Genomic DNA, 15,776 nt, shown 5'->3' with positions numbered 1-15,776 from the left:
TGCCCTCATGGCCACTCGGATACAAGTCTCTAGACTTGCCGAGCCCCGTAACCAAGAAAATCCGAGTCCCTAGGCTGGCCATAGGTTAAGTCCAAGTCCCTAGACTCACCATAGGGTTGAGACCGGGCCCTGAGCATCTCCAACTCTGCCCCAATGGCCACTCAGATATAAATCTCTAGACTTTCCGAGCTCCTTGATCAATAAAATTCAAGTCCTTAGACTCCTTGATCTCCTGTTCAACAAAGTCATGTTCCTAGACTCGCCACTGGTTTAGGCCAAGTCCAAAGCATCCTGAGCCCCACCCTTCGGACAAAAAAGAAAAAGAAAATAAGCATTGAGTGAGAGTCAAAGAGATACACGGCAAACAAAAGGGAAGTTCTTTATACAAGTTGGCATTACAAGTCAAAAGAAATTTTTTTAGAAGGAAACAAAAGGACTACATCAAAAAGGTCTCAAAGCCCATACAATCTCGATCACTAGGAAGTAGGAGGAGCGCCCAGAGGGTATGGAGGGAACCCAAGTTTCCCAAAATTCTTGACAAGTGCATGCGCTTAGGGGTTTGGAAGAAGGGAGGACAAACTTCGAGTGTGCAGATCCGTCCCGGGATGCTCTAACAGATATTCACGTAGCCATTCGAGACCTTCCCTATAGTTGTACACCTAGGCTGCATCCCAAATGGCCCAAGTGTTCACGATCTGGAACCTAATCTCCCCTAGAGTACTTCGCGATAGTTGCCTGACTAGACTTCATGGCCGAGATCTCAAGGTCTCGAGCCATGATGTGAATTCTTGGCCCACTCGACCACAAGGGCATTAGCTTGGACCTTGGCCCACTGCTTCTATGCCCTTCAGTGCTGAATCTCCCGGTTGAGCTCAATGTGCCTAAACAACAACTTCGAGTATTACCTAACAGTTAAGGCCCACTCCCACCGAAGCTCCAAAAACCTCTTACGGGCCAAGTCCAACTCCGCCTCCCTCTTATTCAGATCCTTTGCAGCCTCAGCACGAGCATCCTTGAGGTGTCTACACTCCAATTGCCACCAGGCAATCTCCTTCTAAACCCCGACCAACTCTCGCTTCACGTCCTTCTTCTTAACCTTGTGCCTCTAGCCATCCTTTGCCAAGAGCTTATTGTGCTTCCACATGTCCTTAACCTCCTCAATCAGCCCGTTATTCTGCACGGAGAGGGTATCAAGCTTTCGGCTAGCCTGGTTGAGTTTATGGTGGCTAAGGCGAACTAGAGACTCGAGCACCCAGTTTGTTTCCTCAAGATCCCCACGCTCCTCAACAACCATGACCGCCAGTTGCTATGTGGCCTACAATGTAAGGGACCATTAGAGGCAGAAAAAAGAAAGGCTCAAAGGACAAGTGTAAGAAGCGTACTCGGGCAAAAATGGGTCATAATTTCCAAGCCTCCCACTTAATCACTTCGGCCCAGGCTTGGTTAAAACCTGGGCCAGTGGCCTGCCTCATCCTAGCCCTAGCATGAGAGAAAGGGTTGGTACCCCCCAACTGCCACAAAGTCCTCGGCACTTCCTCCACAAACGAGCTCGAGCCAAGGACCTCTAACCCTCCGACCTCCTCCAGCTGTTCAGGGACTTGCTCATCCTACTACTCGAGGATCTGCTCCTCTTGCTCAGGGGCCCGCTCCCCAACATGGGCCCTTCAGGCATTGAGGAGCTGGAAGGGGGATCTTCAGAGTTTGAGGCCCCTCGTCAGCTGCCCTGAGTGTCTCCCTCCCGCCCGGCAGGGGAGTCCACCTCTGACTCTTGCGAAGAATGCGTAGAGGATGGCCAGACTGATTCATTGTCATCACTTAGCTTCACAATAGAATGGGAACCTTGGCTGGCCTCCTCGAGACTCTCGGCCCCAGGGCCGGTAGAAGAAGAATTGGGACGTTCGGCCCCAACACTCAGGAATGCAGTATATGTGGCTTCTTCTCGGCTCCCAGCCCTAATGACTATAGGGGGCTTCGGGAGGAGTCGCTTACTTGAGCGTGTCTTTGAAAGACACAAACAAGTCCATCACCTAGGCCTCATGAGGGGTAGGGGTGATAAAGGTGTTGAAGAATGCATCTTGGAGATCACCAGCGCTGTCTTTCTCCTTGAGCAAGAACTTTGGTTAAACAGGTAGAGTGGTGGATGTGGTGCGCGACCCTTTCAAGAAGGACGTGCTCCCCAGGTTGAAGGGGTCAGAATCTCTGTGTGCATGGGATCCACCTAGCCTAGCGCAATCCCTGGACTCCCCCACTTGGTCTCAGGATTCCATGTCTTTTCCTTGGGACCCTCAATCCTTGCCTTTTGACCCCTATGAGAATGAGAGGGTCTGGATCCTCCAACTCCACCCTAAGGAGCATCTTCACCACTATGGGATCCGTCGGCCTCGCTTCTGGGAACCTCCCTAACCTCATCATGGCGCACCTTTGGTCGCTTCCCCTTGCTGCTGGAGGGACCAAAGGAAAGCTTCTAGCCCGAGACGACGGGATGTCGCCCAAGAAGTCCTAACTGATTACGTACGAGCGATTAAGCAAGGTCAAGTAGCTCCTATGTTGGCATCGGAGAGGGCCAGGTTCGTTCCCGAGTCGAGGGGATTGGTCGACACCCTGGATAGCACTATCGCTAGCATGGCTTCCTCTTGTTGAGTCAGGGTGATGGACAAGCTATTGTAAAGAGGGACAAACGACCAGATCTCCCGTATCAGGTACTCCTAGTGAACCTCCTCTCATTTGGGGTATTCCCACCATGAGACTAAAACGAAGAAGTATTTCCAAGCCCAATCTTTGATACTCGAGTGCCACTACTTGAGGTTGGCTATCTTTCAGCCAGGGACACGCACTTGGAAGAAGCATACACTCCCCTCGAGATGGTTGACGCGGTACACAGGCAAGAACTCATGAGCGGTCATATTGGGATACTCCTTGGTAGTCGAACTAAGTGCTTGCCGGTAGATAATGCAGCGATATACCAAGAGCTGCCAAGTGTTCAAATGAAACTATGTAGGGGCCAATCCCAGGAAGTTGAGGATGTCGCAGATGGGGCTACAGAGCAGGAGGTGAAGATCATTCACGAACATTAAGGGGTAAAGGGCCAGGAGTGACTCCATTCCGTTGGGATCCACGGTGTCTGTAGGAACCTCCAGGACCATCGAGGCAGGGATGTTGTATTTCATTAGAATCACTCGAAAATTGGCACTGGTGACCGATGAAACCCATTTCTTGCCGCCGAAGAACAGAGGTTTAGGAGTGGAAGAACTTTTTGGGGCTATGAAAACACTTGAGGAGTAGAGCCTCCAGAAGGCGATGGAGGAGTGAAGCTTGGGAGACAAAGGAGAAGGAAGGTGATAGGAAAGGGAGACTTAGAGGGCAAAGAAGGAAACATATCACAAAGAAAGGCTTGAGGAACAATGAGGAAGGAGACGACGAAGGAGAGCTTGAGGAACAAGAGAATACTTAGAGAAGAAAGGGACAACAATAGCAAAAAAAGAAGAAGGGGGAACCTTATATAGCCATGGGTGACTGACAGGCACATGGAAAATAAAGCGTCGTTTGACATTGATGATGCCAATGGAACAATTTGTGCATCCCAACTAACACGATTTAGCCTGGGAAAAAGAGGCCATGTCATGCACGTAGGGAGCACAAGCCAATGCATGGCTTAGGATGTGGGCCCCCCACCGGTCTAATCAACCATTGGGAAGATAGAGGGGTTGCAGGAACTAAGGCAAAACTTGCACTTATGATAGGGACAGGTGGCCTCAGGGAACTCAATTGATGCAGGTTAGCGCAGACATAAGAGGGTAGTGAAAGATGCATGGAGAACACGAACCAACCAGCAGTGCCGAACAAAAGGAGGCATTGGATCAGGCATAACCGTCGGGAATTGATGCAGCACTAGAAGCTCAAAGGCCCTCTAGCATTAATGATGAGACAAATAGTTGTGGGGTACGTATCCATGAGAGATGTGCCAAGATGCATTGAATTCCCATCATATTTTTATGATAAGAATACACGGGCTACTGTGAGAGGGGTTATTCTCGGGGCTAGCCCTAGCCCAACGGGTTCGAGCCACGAGGTATAAGGAGGTCTAGAGCTTGAGAACAAGAGAGGAATTGCACCAAAGACCCATCCAAAAAGCTCGAGTATTGAGCCCAAACTAGCCTAGGAAGCCTAGCTGCGAGGCAGCTAGAGGGCACTCCACGGTCGAGAACCACCAGACACCCAAGTGGCAAATAGGACCTTGCAAGCAAGGATGAGAACGATGCCTGTCCAAGAGCACTTGCGGCTGGACACGCCCAGGAATGGGGCATGCCTAATTAAGGACACGCCGAATTAAATACAACTCGGAGGAGGGCACGCTACAGCTATAGACTATGCCGCATTCACGCATTCATTGCTCATCGAGGACCAAACATGCAATGACGTGCTTCTAGGGGTGCTAGTAGTCGGCATGACCCTGCCTTGACACACTGTTGTCCGACGGAGGAGCTGATAGCAAGTCTAACCTGAGTACAAACTGACACCCCATGACCCCCCTATGAGGTCGAGCCTGAGTCAAGTATAAATACCCCTTGTCCTCGTTGAGGAGGGGTTGGATCTTCTTCTACACATACTTTGACACTTCATTCTCTAGATTCTACACCAAGAATACCCACTAACTTTAGCATCGGAGATGCTCCACGCCACTCTAGAGCTCTTATTTCTTCTTAGTTGCTGGTCATCAGGTTGGATTCATGTGAAACTGCTCGATCTGCGAAATACGACATTAACATATATAAAAGAGAGTCTTAATGAGCATTTATTGCAAACATAATAAAAAAGTTGAGAGAAATAATATTAAATTTTTTAAGAACTAATTTTATATATTGTTTAATTCTCTCTCTTTTCTTCTTTTTTATTTTTTATTTTTATTTTTTTACTAGCGTATCATTTTCCGGCTTTAAACGGAGTGATTTCATAGTGTATGGTGATTGAACCATGTCACGCCCACACTTAGTTCGGTTTGACCATATAAATTTAAAAGTTTCATCTTATTATCATAATTTTATCAAATCTTTGTATAAAATATAATAAATAATTTAATTTTTTTTATTTTTTTAAATTTTAAAATAATAATAATATTAAAATATAATATTAAAATTTTAATATTAAAATATCATATTCATCTTAAAACTTAAAATTTTTATTTCAAAATTCTCTAATTACCCAACCGAAGCTTAGCAGTCGCGTGCGTGACCAAACACCCCACGCAACAGCGCATCTACCCCCGCCGTCTCTCTCAAAACGACGGTTTCCATCCTCACCATCAAACCTATCATGTTTCCACTCTCTCTCTCTCTCTCCCAGGCTCCCAGCTGTAACCGCTCCACTTGTTCTTGGAGCTCCGGCTCCACGGAGCCCCAGTCTAATTGGTTATTAAAAATATATATTAGAAATTGAGCAACTATTTCTCATTTGGATCTCCAGCTTTCCTTTTCTTTGTTCGCCAGATCTCGAGCCGAGGAAATGTCCGGAAAGCCATGGGGTAACATCGGCACCTGGGCCGCCGATGCAGAGCTGGCCGAAGCGGAGGAGCGCGAGGCTGCCTCGGCGGCTGCGTCTTCTGCGGCGGAGTCTTCTTCCCATATCTTCCCCAGCCTGAAAGAATCGGTTAGCACCAAGACCAAGAAGAAGAAGACGACCTTGACCTTGTCTGAGTTCTACTCCGCGTCCTCCGGCCAGCGATCCGCAACCGAATACAGCCAAGGCTTGACCACCGACGAGATGAGCCGTCTCCCCACCGGCCCCAAACAGCGCTCCCCCGAGGAAATGCAGTACGGTAGGCTCGGAGGCGGGTTCTCTTCCTACGAGCGGTCCGGTTCTTTAACTGGTCGTGGCAGAGAGCGAGACGATGCTGATGGGTCCTGGGGAGGTGGTCCCCGGAGGTCCTATGGTGGATTTGATCAGGAACGGAGGGGTACCCCTCCGTCCAGGATTTCGGAATTCGATCAGCCGTCGAGGGCTGACGAGGTAGACAATTGGGCATTGACGAAAAAACCTATGCCTTCGCTCGATTCGGGTCGGCAGGATCGGTACGGGTCGCTTGGAGGCGGGTCTAGGGCCGATGACACTGATAATTGGGCGGTTGGGAAAAAGCCTGTTCCCTCTAGATCTTCGACATTCGGTTCAGGCTTTCGTGATTCGGCTCAGGAGGCCGATCGCTGGACTAGAGGAGGGGGAGCGTTTCGTGAGAGCGAGCGGGAACGGCCAAGATTGGTGTTGGACCCCCCTAGGGGGGATTCGGGTGTGAATGAGCCGCTGGTGGTGGCGAAGACGAATAAGCCGAACCCGTTTGGTGCCGCACGGCCTAGGGAGGAGGTTTTAGCGGAGAAAGGTTTGAACTGGAAGAAGATGGATTCGGAAATTGAGGCTAAGAAAGCGAGTACACCAACGAGTACACATTCGAGCAGGCCTTCCAGCGCGCAGTCAAGCCGGTCTGAGGGTCAGGGGCTGCAGCAGAGGGTTGATAATGTGGTGAAGCCGAGGCCAAAGGTGAATCCTTTTGGGGATGCCAAGCCTAGGGAGGTTTTGCTCGAGGAGCAAGGTAAGGATTGGAGGAAGATTGATCTTGACTTGGAGCATCGCAGCGTTGACAGGTCCGTGCGACTGCAATCTGTGTCCAATGTATTGCCAATTTTCCCGTAGAAGTTTCTTTGCTAATTATGATATATTATTTCAAGTGGTTTTGACGTAGTGACTGTTAGCGAAGCACTTAATGCTTAGGACGTTAGGTAGCATAACTTTTTAACGGTAATCGAGTGAAGTTGAATAAGATTATTTTGCTCTAAAACTCATTATCCGATGAGGCTCAAGTGTGCAAGGGTAAAGTTTGGAAGATAAGAATGTGATATATTTAATGAGGATGACTCTAAAGTTATGTTTGCAGCTACTTCGATCTTAAAAAGAAAATTAATTCTTGTATTTCTTATTTAGCTTGACCTTTTGATTCAGTTAAAACGGTTTAATTGACAAATTTGTGGCATTTCTTTGATAACTTAATATTTAGTTGTAATTGGTCTTGATATGGTAGTGAGTCTTACATAGTATTCATTAGCGTTATTATGAATTTGATGTCCTTTTAGTGTAATGATGTTAAGAAAGTTCCTTCACGTACTCTTGGGTAGTCCTTGTGTTTTTAGGATTGCGTGATTCTCGATACTCTCCCATTCCTTTATTTTTTGGCTTGCTCCACCGTTCTCATGTAAGCCAAGTTGAATTGATGAATGGCTCACCATGAGTATTCCATGTGCTGTCAATGAAGATAATTTAATTTTAAAAGTTTGATCTGCATTCCAGGTTTAATAGCTTGTTAGAATTGGTAATTGGATTTTGAACAATAGAAGGGCTTTTGAGGTTCTTTCTTTCTGTTTCTATTTTTTTTTTTCTTTTCCTTTTGTTTTGGGTGTAGTTTTGTTTGACAAGTATGTATGTTGATTTAATTGTCAATCCACAGATTTGATGAAACTAACTACAGAATTAGTGAATTGTACCTTAAGAACATCAAATGGAAGTCTTTTGGGAGTTAGTTACTTTATAAATCATGAGGCAACCTGATTTTTTTAAATGGAAAAAGGGTCCAAATATTCTTAGCTTAGAAAGAAGGGCTTTTAGGCCCGCTAGCAAGGTTGATTATATTAGAAGGGTGGTTTACAGCTATTGGATGCACAAGCGCAATCATGAAAGTAATACACTGATAGCTTATCAAACTTTGCCCGTAAGACTAGTCAAGGAAAAGATGTTTGATTAGTCAACTTTTTGTTTTTCTGTTAAGTCTATGTTTAATTTCATTATTAAACAATATTATAACTATACAACAATTTTATTGGTTCTTTTAATTAATTTATCTTTGTATCTGATTATGCCCTTATAGTTCCCAGTTCCCCTTATATACTTCTTTTCATGGTCTTGTGAGGACATAAGGCCATTTATATATTAATCTTTGCAGGGGCTTTTGTCCTCTATTTACCAGAATTTAAAGCAGAGTATGTCCTTCATTTATGGAAAATGCTTGTGTGCCCTCTCCCCATGCCCCCTCAAAGTGACCGTTGGTCACAAATTTTTTTTTTTTACTTAGTGATTAAGGAAGTGATTTTAAGTGTATTGTTATTTTTTTAAAATGTTTAAATATATTAAAAAAATCTGAAAAGAAAAATGAAAAAACAAAAAAAAAAGTGTGCATGCGGTCAAAATGAGCGGTGCACTCTGAGCGGTAGAGTAGCACCACTCTTCATTTATAGATAATTATATGTGCATCATAAGGAAAATATGCTACTTGATTTTATCAAACAATTTTCTATAGCTCCATCTCTGCCAGTTACGTTTGTGTTGTCTTCCATTTACTAGAACCCGTTTAGCTTATGCAGCTTTAGGTTTCTTTCAAGATCTCGTAAGTGGTGTATCACTTTGTCAAACTTTCCCTCTTGCTGATTTAGATTCCACTTGCTGTATGCCCACAGCTGGATGTCAATTTTTATGTGGTGCATTTCCTGTATATAATACATGACTTATGGATCTCCTATGAAGTTGTGTTTTAACTCTTAAGAGGAAAATATTGCAGGCTTGAAACAGATGAGGAAAGGAAGTTAAAAGAAGAAATAGATCACTTAAAGAAGGAACTTGAGAGAGAATCTACCATGGAAGCAAACAGTGAATCTCTACAAGGGTCTGGTGGTGATCAATCCAGTTTATGTGACATAATACTTCTCAGAGAAAGGGAATTGGAAACACTGATTCATGATTTGGATAGTAAAGTTCGATTTGGGCAGAAAGCTGTTGAAAGGCCTGGTTCCAGGCCCAGTTCTGGAGCAGGTAGGGTGGCTGGTTTTCCTGAGAGGCCACCTTCTCAATCTAGTTCAATCGAGGAAACAAGAAATATGGAATTCATGGATAGGCCTCGCTCACGGGGTGCAGGGGATGTGTGGGCAAGGCCTGCTGATGACAGAAGATCCTTTGGATCTGGCAGGGATAGAGGATTTATAGGCAACAGAGACTTGGATAGGTAAGGACATTTTAGCAGTAGCATTGCTTATGCTGATTCGATCTTTGCTTTTCCACTTTTAGCAAGTTGTTCTCTGTTCGGCTGGTGGAGTAACTTAAATGTTCAATTTTGACTCTTTGAGATGAATTTTGATGATTTTCTGAAACAAACGTTGTAAAGAATTAAAATTTCTATAAATTTACTGAAATACAATAGGAGTTCTGTAATTGGTTGTGGCAAATTAGTTGTTGCTTGTGGTGAACAGAATTTTATTTTATTTGGATAAAATGTTATCAAATGTAAAAAAAGAGTCCCAAGAGATTGAAAACTTTGGAGCAGTCAAGAAACTGATTGAGAATCATTTGCTCTCGAATTTGGAAATACCGAAATCCTTTTGCTGTTAAAGTATGGAAGCTTAGAAATGTTCAGAATTGCACGCACATTTCTGGCTTCAACATGTGTGCTTGATGTGTTTTGGAGGTAAAATATAGTTTGAAATGTCTTAAAATGCTACTAACGACAGTGAGCTTGATATTTTGGCAGGCCAAGGTCGAGGGATAGGTGGTGAACAGCAGTGTGTGGATTCATTGGATTGTAGTCTAGTTTTGACAAGCGGGAGCAAATAATATTGTCTCACATTTTTCTTGGTTTTATTCAGTTTGCTTCGGGAAGTGGAGCAGAAATTGTTGAGTATTGGCACTGGGAACTCAATGCATTTATCTGTTACATTTTGAAACTATGTAAAATTGCTTGTTTTTTTATTTCTTTCTGTTTTGAATTAGTGAGCCTGTTTTGTTCGTATGACAATTGTATTGGAAACTATGGGACTCAATAGTTTATTTTTGACAGCCACTCTGAGTGATATACAGTTAATTCTTCTAATTTTATTTTATCTTTTTAAATTTTGTGACTCAGGACTTTTGTAGTTTTGTTGTTTTACCGTAGATATTGTCTTCTATTGTAACGTATTTAGTTTCATTCGTTTTATGATACAAGGAGCTGCTGGATTTACCCTGTTGCTTACTCAGTCATACCACCCTAAATTCAAGTTAAAAAGATGACGGTTAGGACAGTGAGTTGAGATGAGATGAAAGTTGAATAAAATATTATTATAATATTATATTTTAATATTATAATTGTTTTGAGAATTGAAATGGTTGAATTGTTTATTAAAATTTGAAATATTTGTATTAATAAAATGAGATAAATTGAAATCGCTTCTAGCCGGCTTGTTTTCTGTCTTTTCCTCCTAAATTGAATCAGCTGCTACCACAAAATTAGAGTAATGTGAACTTGGCATGGTCGTATTCAGGGACAAAATTAAGGGCATTGGCATTTGGTTAGTTAAAATACAGAATTTTATCCAAAGAGTTATTTCTTTTTTTATTTTTTAATTTTTGATCTTTTAACAATTTTATCAAATGTTTATACAAAATATAATAAACAAGTATGACACTACAGAATCCGATTCTACCGACAAGGCAATTTTGCCCTTTTTTTCATACATTTGTTTTTAATATTTTAAAAAAATTCACAATATCAATAAAAAAAAAAGCCTTAACTAATAACTAAGTAAAAATAAAAATAAAAAATACTGTTGAAAGAAATGCTTGAAACACATTATCGGTATCCAAGAATTTCTCAATAAACAATTTAATTTTTTTAAATTACAAAAATAGTAATAATATTAAAAAAATAATATTTTAATAATATTTTATTCAACTTTTAACTTTTATCTTAACTCATCTCATTTTACTATCCAAACCGCACAACCTAGCCAAGCCGCCCTTCATTGCATCTCCTTTGTCTTTAAAATTCATTTCAAACATGATTTTTCATCTCTTTCCATTTTATATTTTGATTTTTTGACACGGCATTAGGATTTGATTTCTGGTTTGGCGTTGGAGATGGATTTAGAAGTTAAGCTTTTTGTGGATTAAGGATTCTAACTGGTAAGTTTGAGCTGTGGTTTGGAGTTGGATTTAGAACCTGACCGCCCTTATTCTTACCTTCCCTGGCCATACCCTTTTCAACATGTGTAGAAATGTAGCTTAAGGCTAGGATTTTGGGGATTCTAAAAATTACAAATATGCGTGAGGTTAGAATTATAGGGCTTTTACGAATGATTTATTATCTGGTCCTTTCTTTTTTTTTTTTTTTTTTGCAAGTAAATGTAAGATTTTCTTGATGGTAAAAGATATATGAAGACTTTCTGACCATATAGAAACTCTCATTTCTAATTCGTTATCAAAACATCCCCCAAAAACTCTAGTGAGAGAAGCTCCTTCTTCTCTCTAGAAACAAGGCAGTTTTCTTTCAGCCGAGGGAGGTGGGAGCCTACCTCCATCTCTCTATTTTCTGTCTATCTTAGTTTCCATTTCTGTTTTATCTTTTCCTCTGTTTGTAGCCTTTAGATTTCTATTTTCAATAAAGCGTCGGTTGGGTGGTGGTTTCGGTGGTCGAAAGCTCCACCTCCCGGTCAAGGAGCCCGAAGTCTTTCTCCATTATATCTCGCGATTGGCGGAGTGGTGGTTGCACGGTGGAGAAGGAGGGCATTGTCTACGTTTTTGGCTGTGGCATGGTGTGGTCTGAAGGGTGTTTTCTAAGTTTAACCACCATTTTATACTACATAGCTGGGCGTGGTGGAGAACAAAGAGTCTCCGGTGTGGACGGAGTCCGAGTGATTTGCCGCCAGAGGTGTTTTGGTTTGCTTGCAGGCTTAGATGTAATCCTGTGGGGTTTAAGGTGCCCTGTCTCATCCATGGAAACAGAGTGGTTTTCGGGATTCAGGCTGAGGTGCATGGGAGGTTAAGGTGAGCTTCTGGGGTGGAGTCCGAGCGTAACCCAGCGTGGAGACTCTCTTGGGTGGCGGCCGGAGTGGGGGAGATGCAGCTTTTGAGGTTTTTTATTTTCGGTTATGGTTTTGTTTCTAGAAATAAGTTATGTGCTTGGTCTCCGGTTTTGTTTCTGATTCCATTTCATCTAGCCGAAGTGGTGTATGGATGGTTTTGGTGGTGAGAAGCCGGCAACGGTGAGAAGCCCCTGTGACCTTGTTTCAAAATGATGGGCTGGCGATGGCGACGGGATGCAGAAAGTGGTTTGTTTTGGTTGGTTTGTTGTGAGAAACCCTTGTGCAGGCTACCCTTGCATGGTGCAGGCTACCTGTGCGTGGTGCAGGCTACCAGTGAGTATCCTGGGTGCTGACATGAACATTTGCACAGAAAGTGGTTGGGTAAAAGGCGAGTGAGCGTAAGGCGAGAGCATAGTGTTATAAGTTTGTTTTTATTGGTCTGTTATGGTTGTTTTAGTTAGTTTTTTTAATAAATAATTTTGAAATAGGCAAGTACCTCTCCTCTTTGAGGATGAGGGTTGTGAGTCCTCTCCTCTTATAGAGGGTGAAGGTTGGGTAGTTCCTCTCTTCCTTTGGAGGGTGAGGATGGTTTGTGTTGTTTTATCGTAGACGAGCCGAGATGAACACTTCTGTTTGACAGAGTCTCGCATCTCAGTATGGCGTCGTCATTGGAGAGTTTATAAGTTTTAGACACAGTCCGGCGCAATGAAAATTGTGTACGGGGGAGCGTACAACCGATGAGTAGTTGGCTTGTAATCGGGACTTATTACTCGTAATTATTGGTTACAGTTGTAACTTTCTTCATTCAGTAATGAATTGAAATCTATTTCCAAAAAAAAAAAAATTCTCATTTCTCCCCTTAAAAGGCCTAATAGGAGGAGTAGGGTAACTCCTTATAAAGTCCAGGATAAGTTTGTTCCTAAGCCATGTGAGATTTCTCAATATGCCCCCTGACGTGTAGGCCGGTATTTCCGATACCATCATCGTGGGTAGGTCGTAGGAACTCATCATTGGTCATAAGTTAGCCTGCTCTGATACCACATAAAAACACTCATTTCTCATCTTAAAAGGCCTAATAAGAGGATAAATGAGTATTTCTATAGCAAGACACTGATATGAAGAAACATGTGCAAAGGCATGTACCAGAGCATGTCAGACCTCGACAGTAGTTGTTAGACCAACAACTATTCTAAGAACTTCTTCAGAGAGGGTAGTAGTGAGCCATCGCTTTACAAGATGATCTGTCTTGCGCCATTTCACAAATGTTGGATTTTGCTATTCTGAATTACCATCGGCAATCAGTTGTGGTGGTGCTTGTGTTTCACCAGTCACAGAATCTTGCAAGTTGTAGCTTTCAAGGATATTTAGCATTTGTGTCTTCCATAAAAGGAAGTTTGTTGATGAAAGACGAAGTGACATAAAATTGGCCATATTTTGAGTCACAAGGTAAGGGTATTCAATGATGGTGTTGTTTATGAAAGAGTCTAAACTGGAAGCCATAGCTGCAAGGAAACAAGAATTCTCTTTATCTCCCCGTTAGCTCGATAACATGAAGACTTTATGAGAAACTCTATCTCATGGGATGAGATTAGAGGTATCATTGTATTTCCTTTTATAATAGATACATAGTGTGGCTATACAAGGTATCTACTAATTACAATAAAGCAACTAACGTATGACAGCTATCCAGTGTAACGTATACATTAAAAATATTAACAATAGACTTTCTTAAATTACAGAGATGTAATTCCATGCGTGATCTCCTTCTCATCAGTTATTAGGGATGCTTTGCTGTCAGTATATCCGACTATTCAGCACTAGATATGGATACAAGAAAATTATAAAAGCTATCCTCATTTTAAAAAAGGGTAGTTCTACGGAGACCAAAGTCTACGGATAGAATTGACAAATTATTACTATTTTTTTCCTTTAACAGTAAGCAAAAAAATTCTTAATTTTGAAGGAAAAAAAATTTAATACATTTCTTAACAGTTAAGAATATATATTTATATATATATAAGCACCAATATATATATATATAAGCACCCATTGGTGCAAATGCTTCAGTATACCTAGCATTACTCTTTAAATAATGATAGATACCTCGGAAAATAGTGAGGCAAAAAAGATTCTACTTGTCCAAGGAATGCTCCCTATGTTTAAATACCTATTATTTCCCTCCATATGCAAACACCACTTAATAAGTAAGGTATGAATTTCTACACAATGACAATATGAACGTTACCCTAAGACTTGTCCAACACTTAAATATATCAACCACTCTTCTAGGCACAACCCATGTTACACCAATCTGGTTAAAAATCTCATCCCACAAGAACCAACCTAGTCACCTCACAATGTAACATTAGATGATCCACATATTCCTTATAATTGTTACACAAGAAACACTAATTTGTAATAATGAGACCCAATTTCTTCAAATTGTCAACGGTGAGTATTCTCTCAAATGATGCAATCCAAACAAATAAAGTAATTTTAAGAGGAACCTTACATTTCCAAATACCAGTCTAGGGAAAACAATGATCATTATGAAATCTCAAAAGGGCCTAAATAGGATCACATGGAGAATTCGGTACTCCCACCAAGAGTCCAAATCATCATATCCTCCATAGCATTACCAAAAGCCAAAACATACAAAGAATAGAAAAAATCGGCAAAAGCTCCAAGTTCCATCTTGAGCTGCTCTCCAAAAAATAATATTCCATTAGATAGAGCCATTGAAATACACCAAAAGGTCAGCCACCAAAGCCTCTTTGTCGAGGACATATTTAAGAGCCTTTGCACTACACCAAACATCAAACAAAAAAAAAAAAAAAACCACCATGGCCCCTCCTAATCTCAAATCCAAAAAAGTTAGAGAATCTCTTACAACCCAAACCAATATTTTTCAATAATTCCACACTAGTAGGGGTGTAACCGGTCCAGTTTGATCTGGTTTTGGAAAAAATTTAGGACTGAATCGGTAACACTGATTTTATATTTTTTTTAAAACCGATAACGCACTGGTTACCCCCTAAACCGGTACTTCTGGTTTTACCAAGTCCAGTTTTCTAGTTTTAATATATTAAGTATATTATTATTACTAATGTATTTATAAAAAAAATATATTGAGAATTTATTAGACAATAAAATGTATTGAATATATATATTTTATATTTAAAACATATGATCAAATAAATATTCATGTTTAAGATTAAATGTTATGTTATAAATTATAATATATTATTTTATACATAATTATATATATTATAACTCGTCTGATTCGGTATTGGAAAACATAAAATCGATTCTGGACCGGATTTGACCCGTTTTTAAAATGAAGAAACCGATTCCAGACCGAACTGGTCGAAAGGTAGACCAAACTAACTAGTCTGGTTCAATCCATGCTAGTTTTCCAATTTTCTGATTTATTTTTACACCCCTACATGTGACAAGTTCTCTTCAATAGAACACCAGCCCCCCTTAAAACTCCTATATTTAAAATTGAAAACTACTCTCCACAAAGTCTATTTCTTGGTGATACATCCATAAACATTCTTGATAATTTTCCAAGAGTTTTTTATTGAAAATTCTCATTTACACATCTCAAACCACCACAAGTTACTAGAAAACAAAATTTTTCCCGACAAATGATATGGAACTTAACTTTTTCCCCAATACCTCCCCAAAGGAACAAATAGAAGAACTTCTTAATACGAGAAGCCACGAATGCATGCAGGAAAAGGAAATAGAGAAAGAAAGTATATTAGGGGGTTAGATAAAATGCTTTTGATCAAAGTTATTCTACCCTATAGAAAAATAAATTATTTTCCATCCTTTCAATCTTCTTTCAATTTTTTCAAATACCTGTCCCAAATAGATTTGGCCTTGAAGGTAGCCTCCAATGGGAGAATA

The 15,776-nt window shown here is 41.3% G+C and overlaps 1 protein-coding gene across 1 annotated transcript; it reads left to right on the top strand.

The window, feature by feature from the left end:
- Window positions 1–5,253: 5,253 nt before the first annotated feature.
- Window positions 5,254–9,912, top strand: LOC122310883 (eukaryotic translation initiation factor 4B2-like). The gene is made up of 3 exons (XM_043125118.1): window positions 5,254–6,629; window positions 8,591–9,031; window positions 9,554–9,912. The coding sequence occupies exons 1-3, from the start codon at window positions 5,500–5,502 to the stop codon at window positions 9,576–9,578; spliced, it is 1,596 nt and encodes a 531-aa protein (XP_042981052.1). The 5' UTR covers window positions 5,254–5,499; the 3' UTR covers window positions 9,579–9,912.
- The last annotated feature ends 5,864 nt before the right edge of the window (window positions 9,913–15,776 follow it).

Source organism: Carya illinoinensis, chromosome 5 (genome assembly GCF_018687715.1).
Source record: "Carya illinoinensis cultivar Pawnee chromosome 5, C.illinoinensisPawnee_v1, whole genome shotgun sequence".
NCBI lineage: Eukaryota > Viridiplantae > Streptophyta > Magnoliopsida > Fagales > Juglandaceae > Carya > Carya illinoinensis.
The sequence above is the reverse complement of the archived record's forward strand: the minus strand, read 5'-3'. Positions and strand labels throughout refer to the sequence as shown.

What these genes read in the sequence shown, in the direction of transcription:
- LOC122310883 (XM_043125118.1), top strand. Translation starts at nt 5,500, where the DNA reads ATGTCCGGAAAGCCATGGGGTAACATCGGCACCTGGGCCGCCGATGCA. An exon ending in GAGCATCGCAGCGTTGACAG is followed by an intron (nt 6,630 to 8,590) that starts GTCCGTGCGACT and finishes AAAATATTGCAG; the next exon opens with GCTTGAAACAGATGAGGAAA. An exon ending in GGCAACAGAGACTTGGATAG is followed by an intron (nt 9,032 to 9,553) that starts GTAAGGACATTT and finishes ATATTTTGGCAG; the next exon opens with GCCAAGGTCGAGGGATAGGT.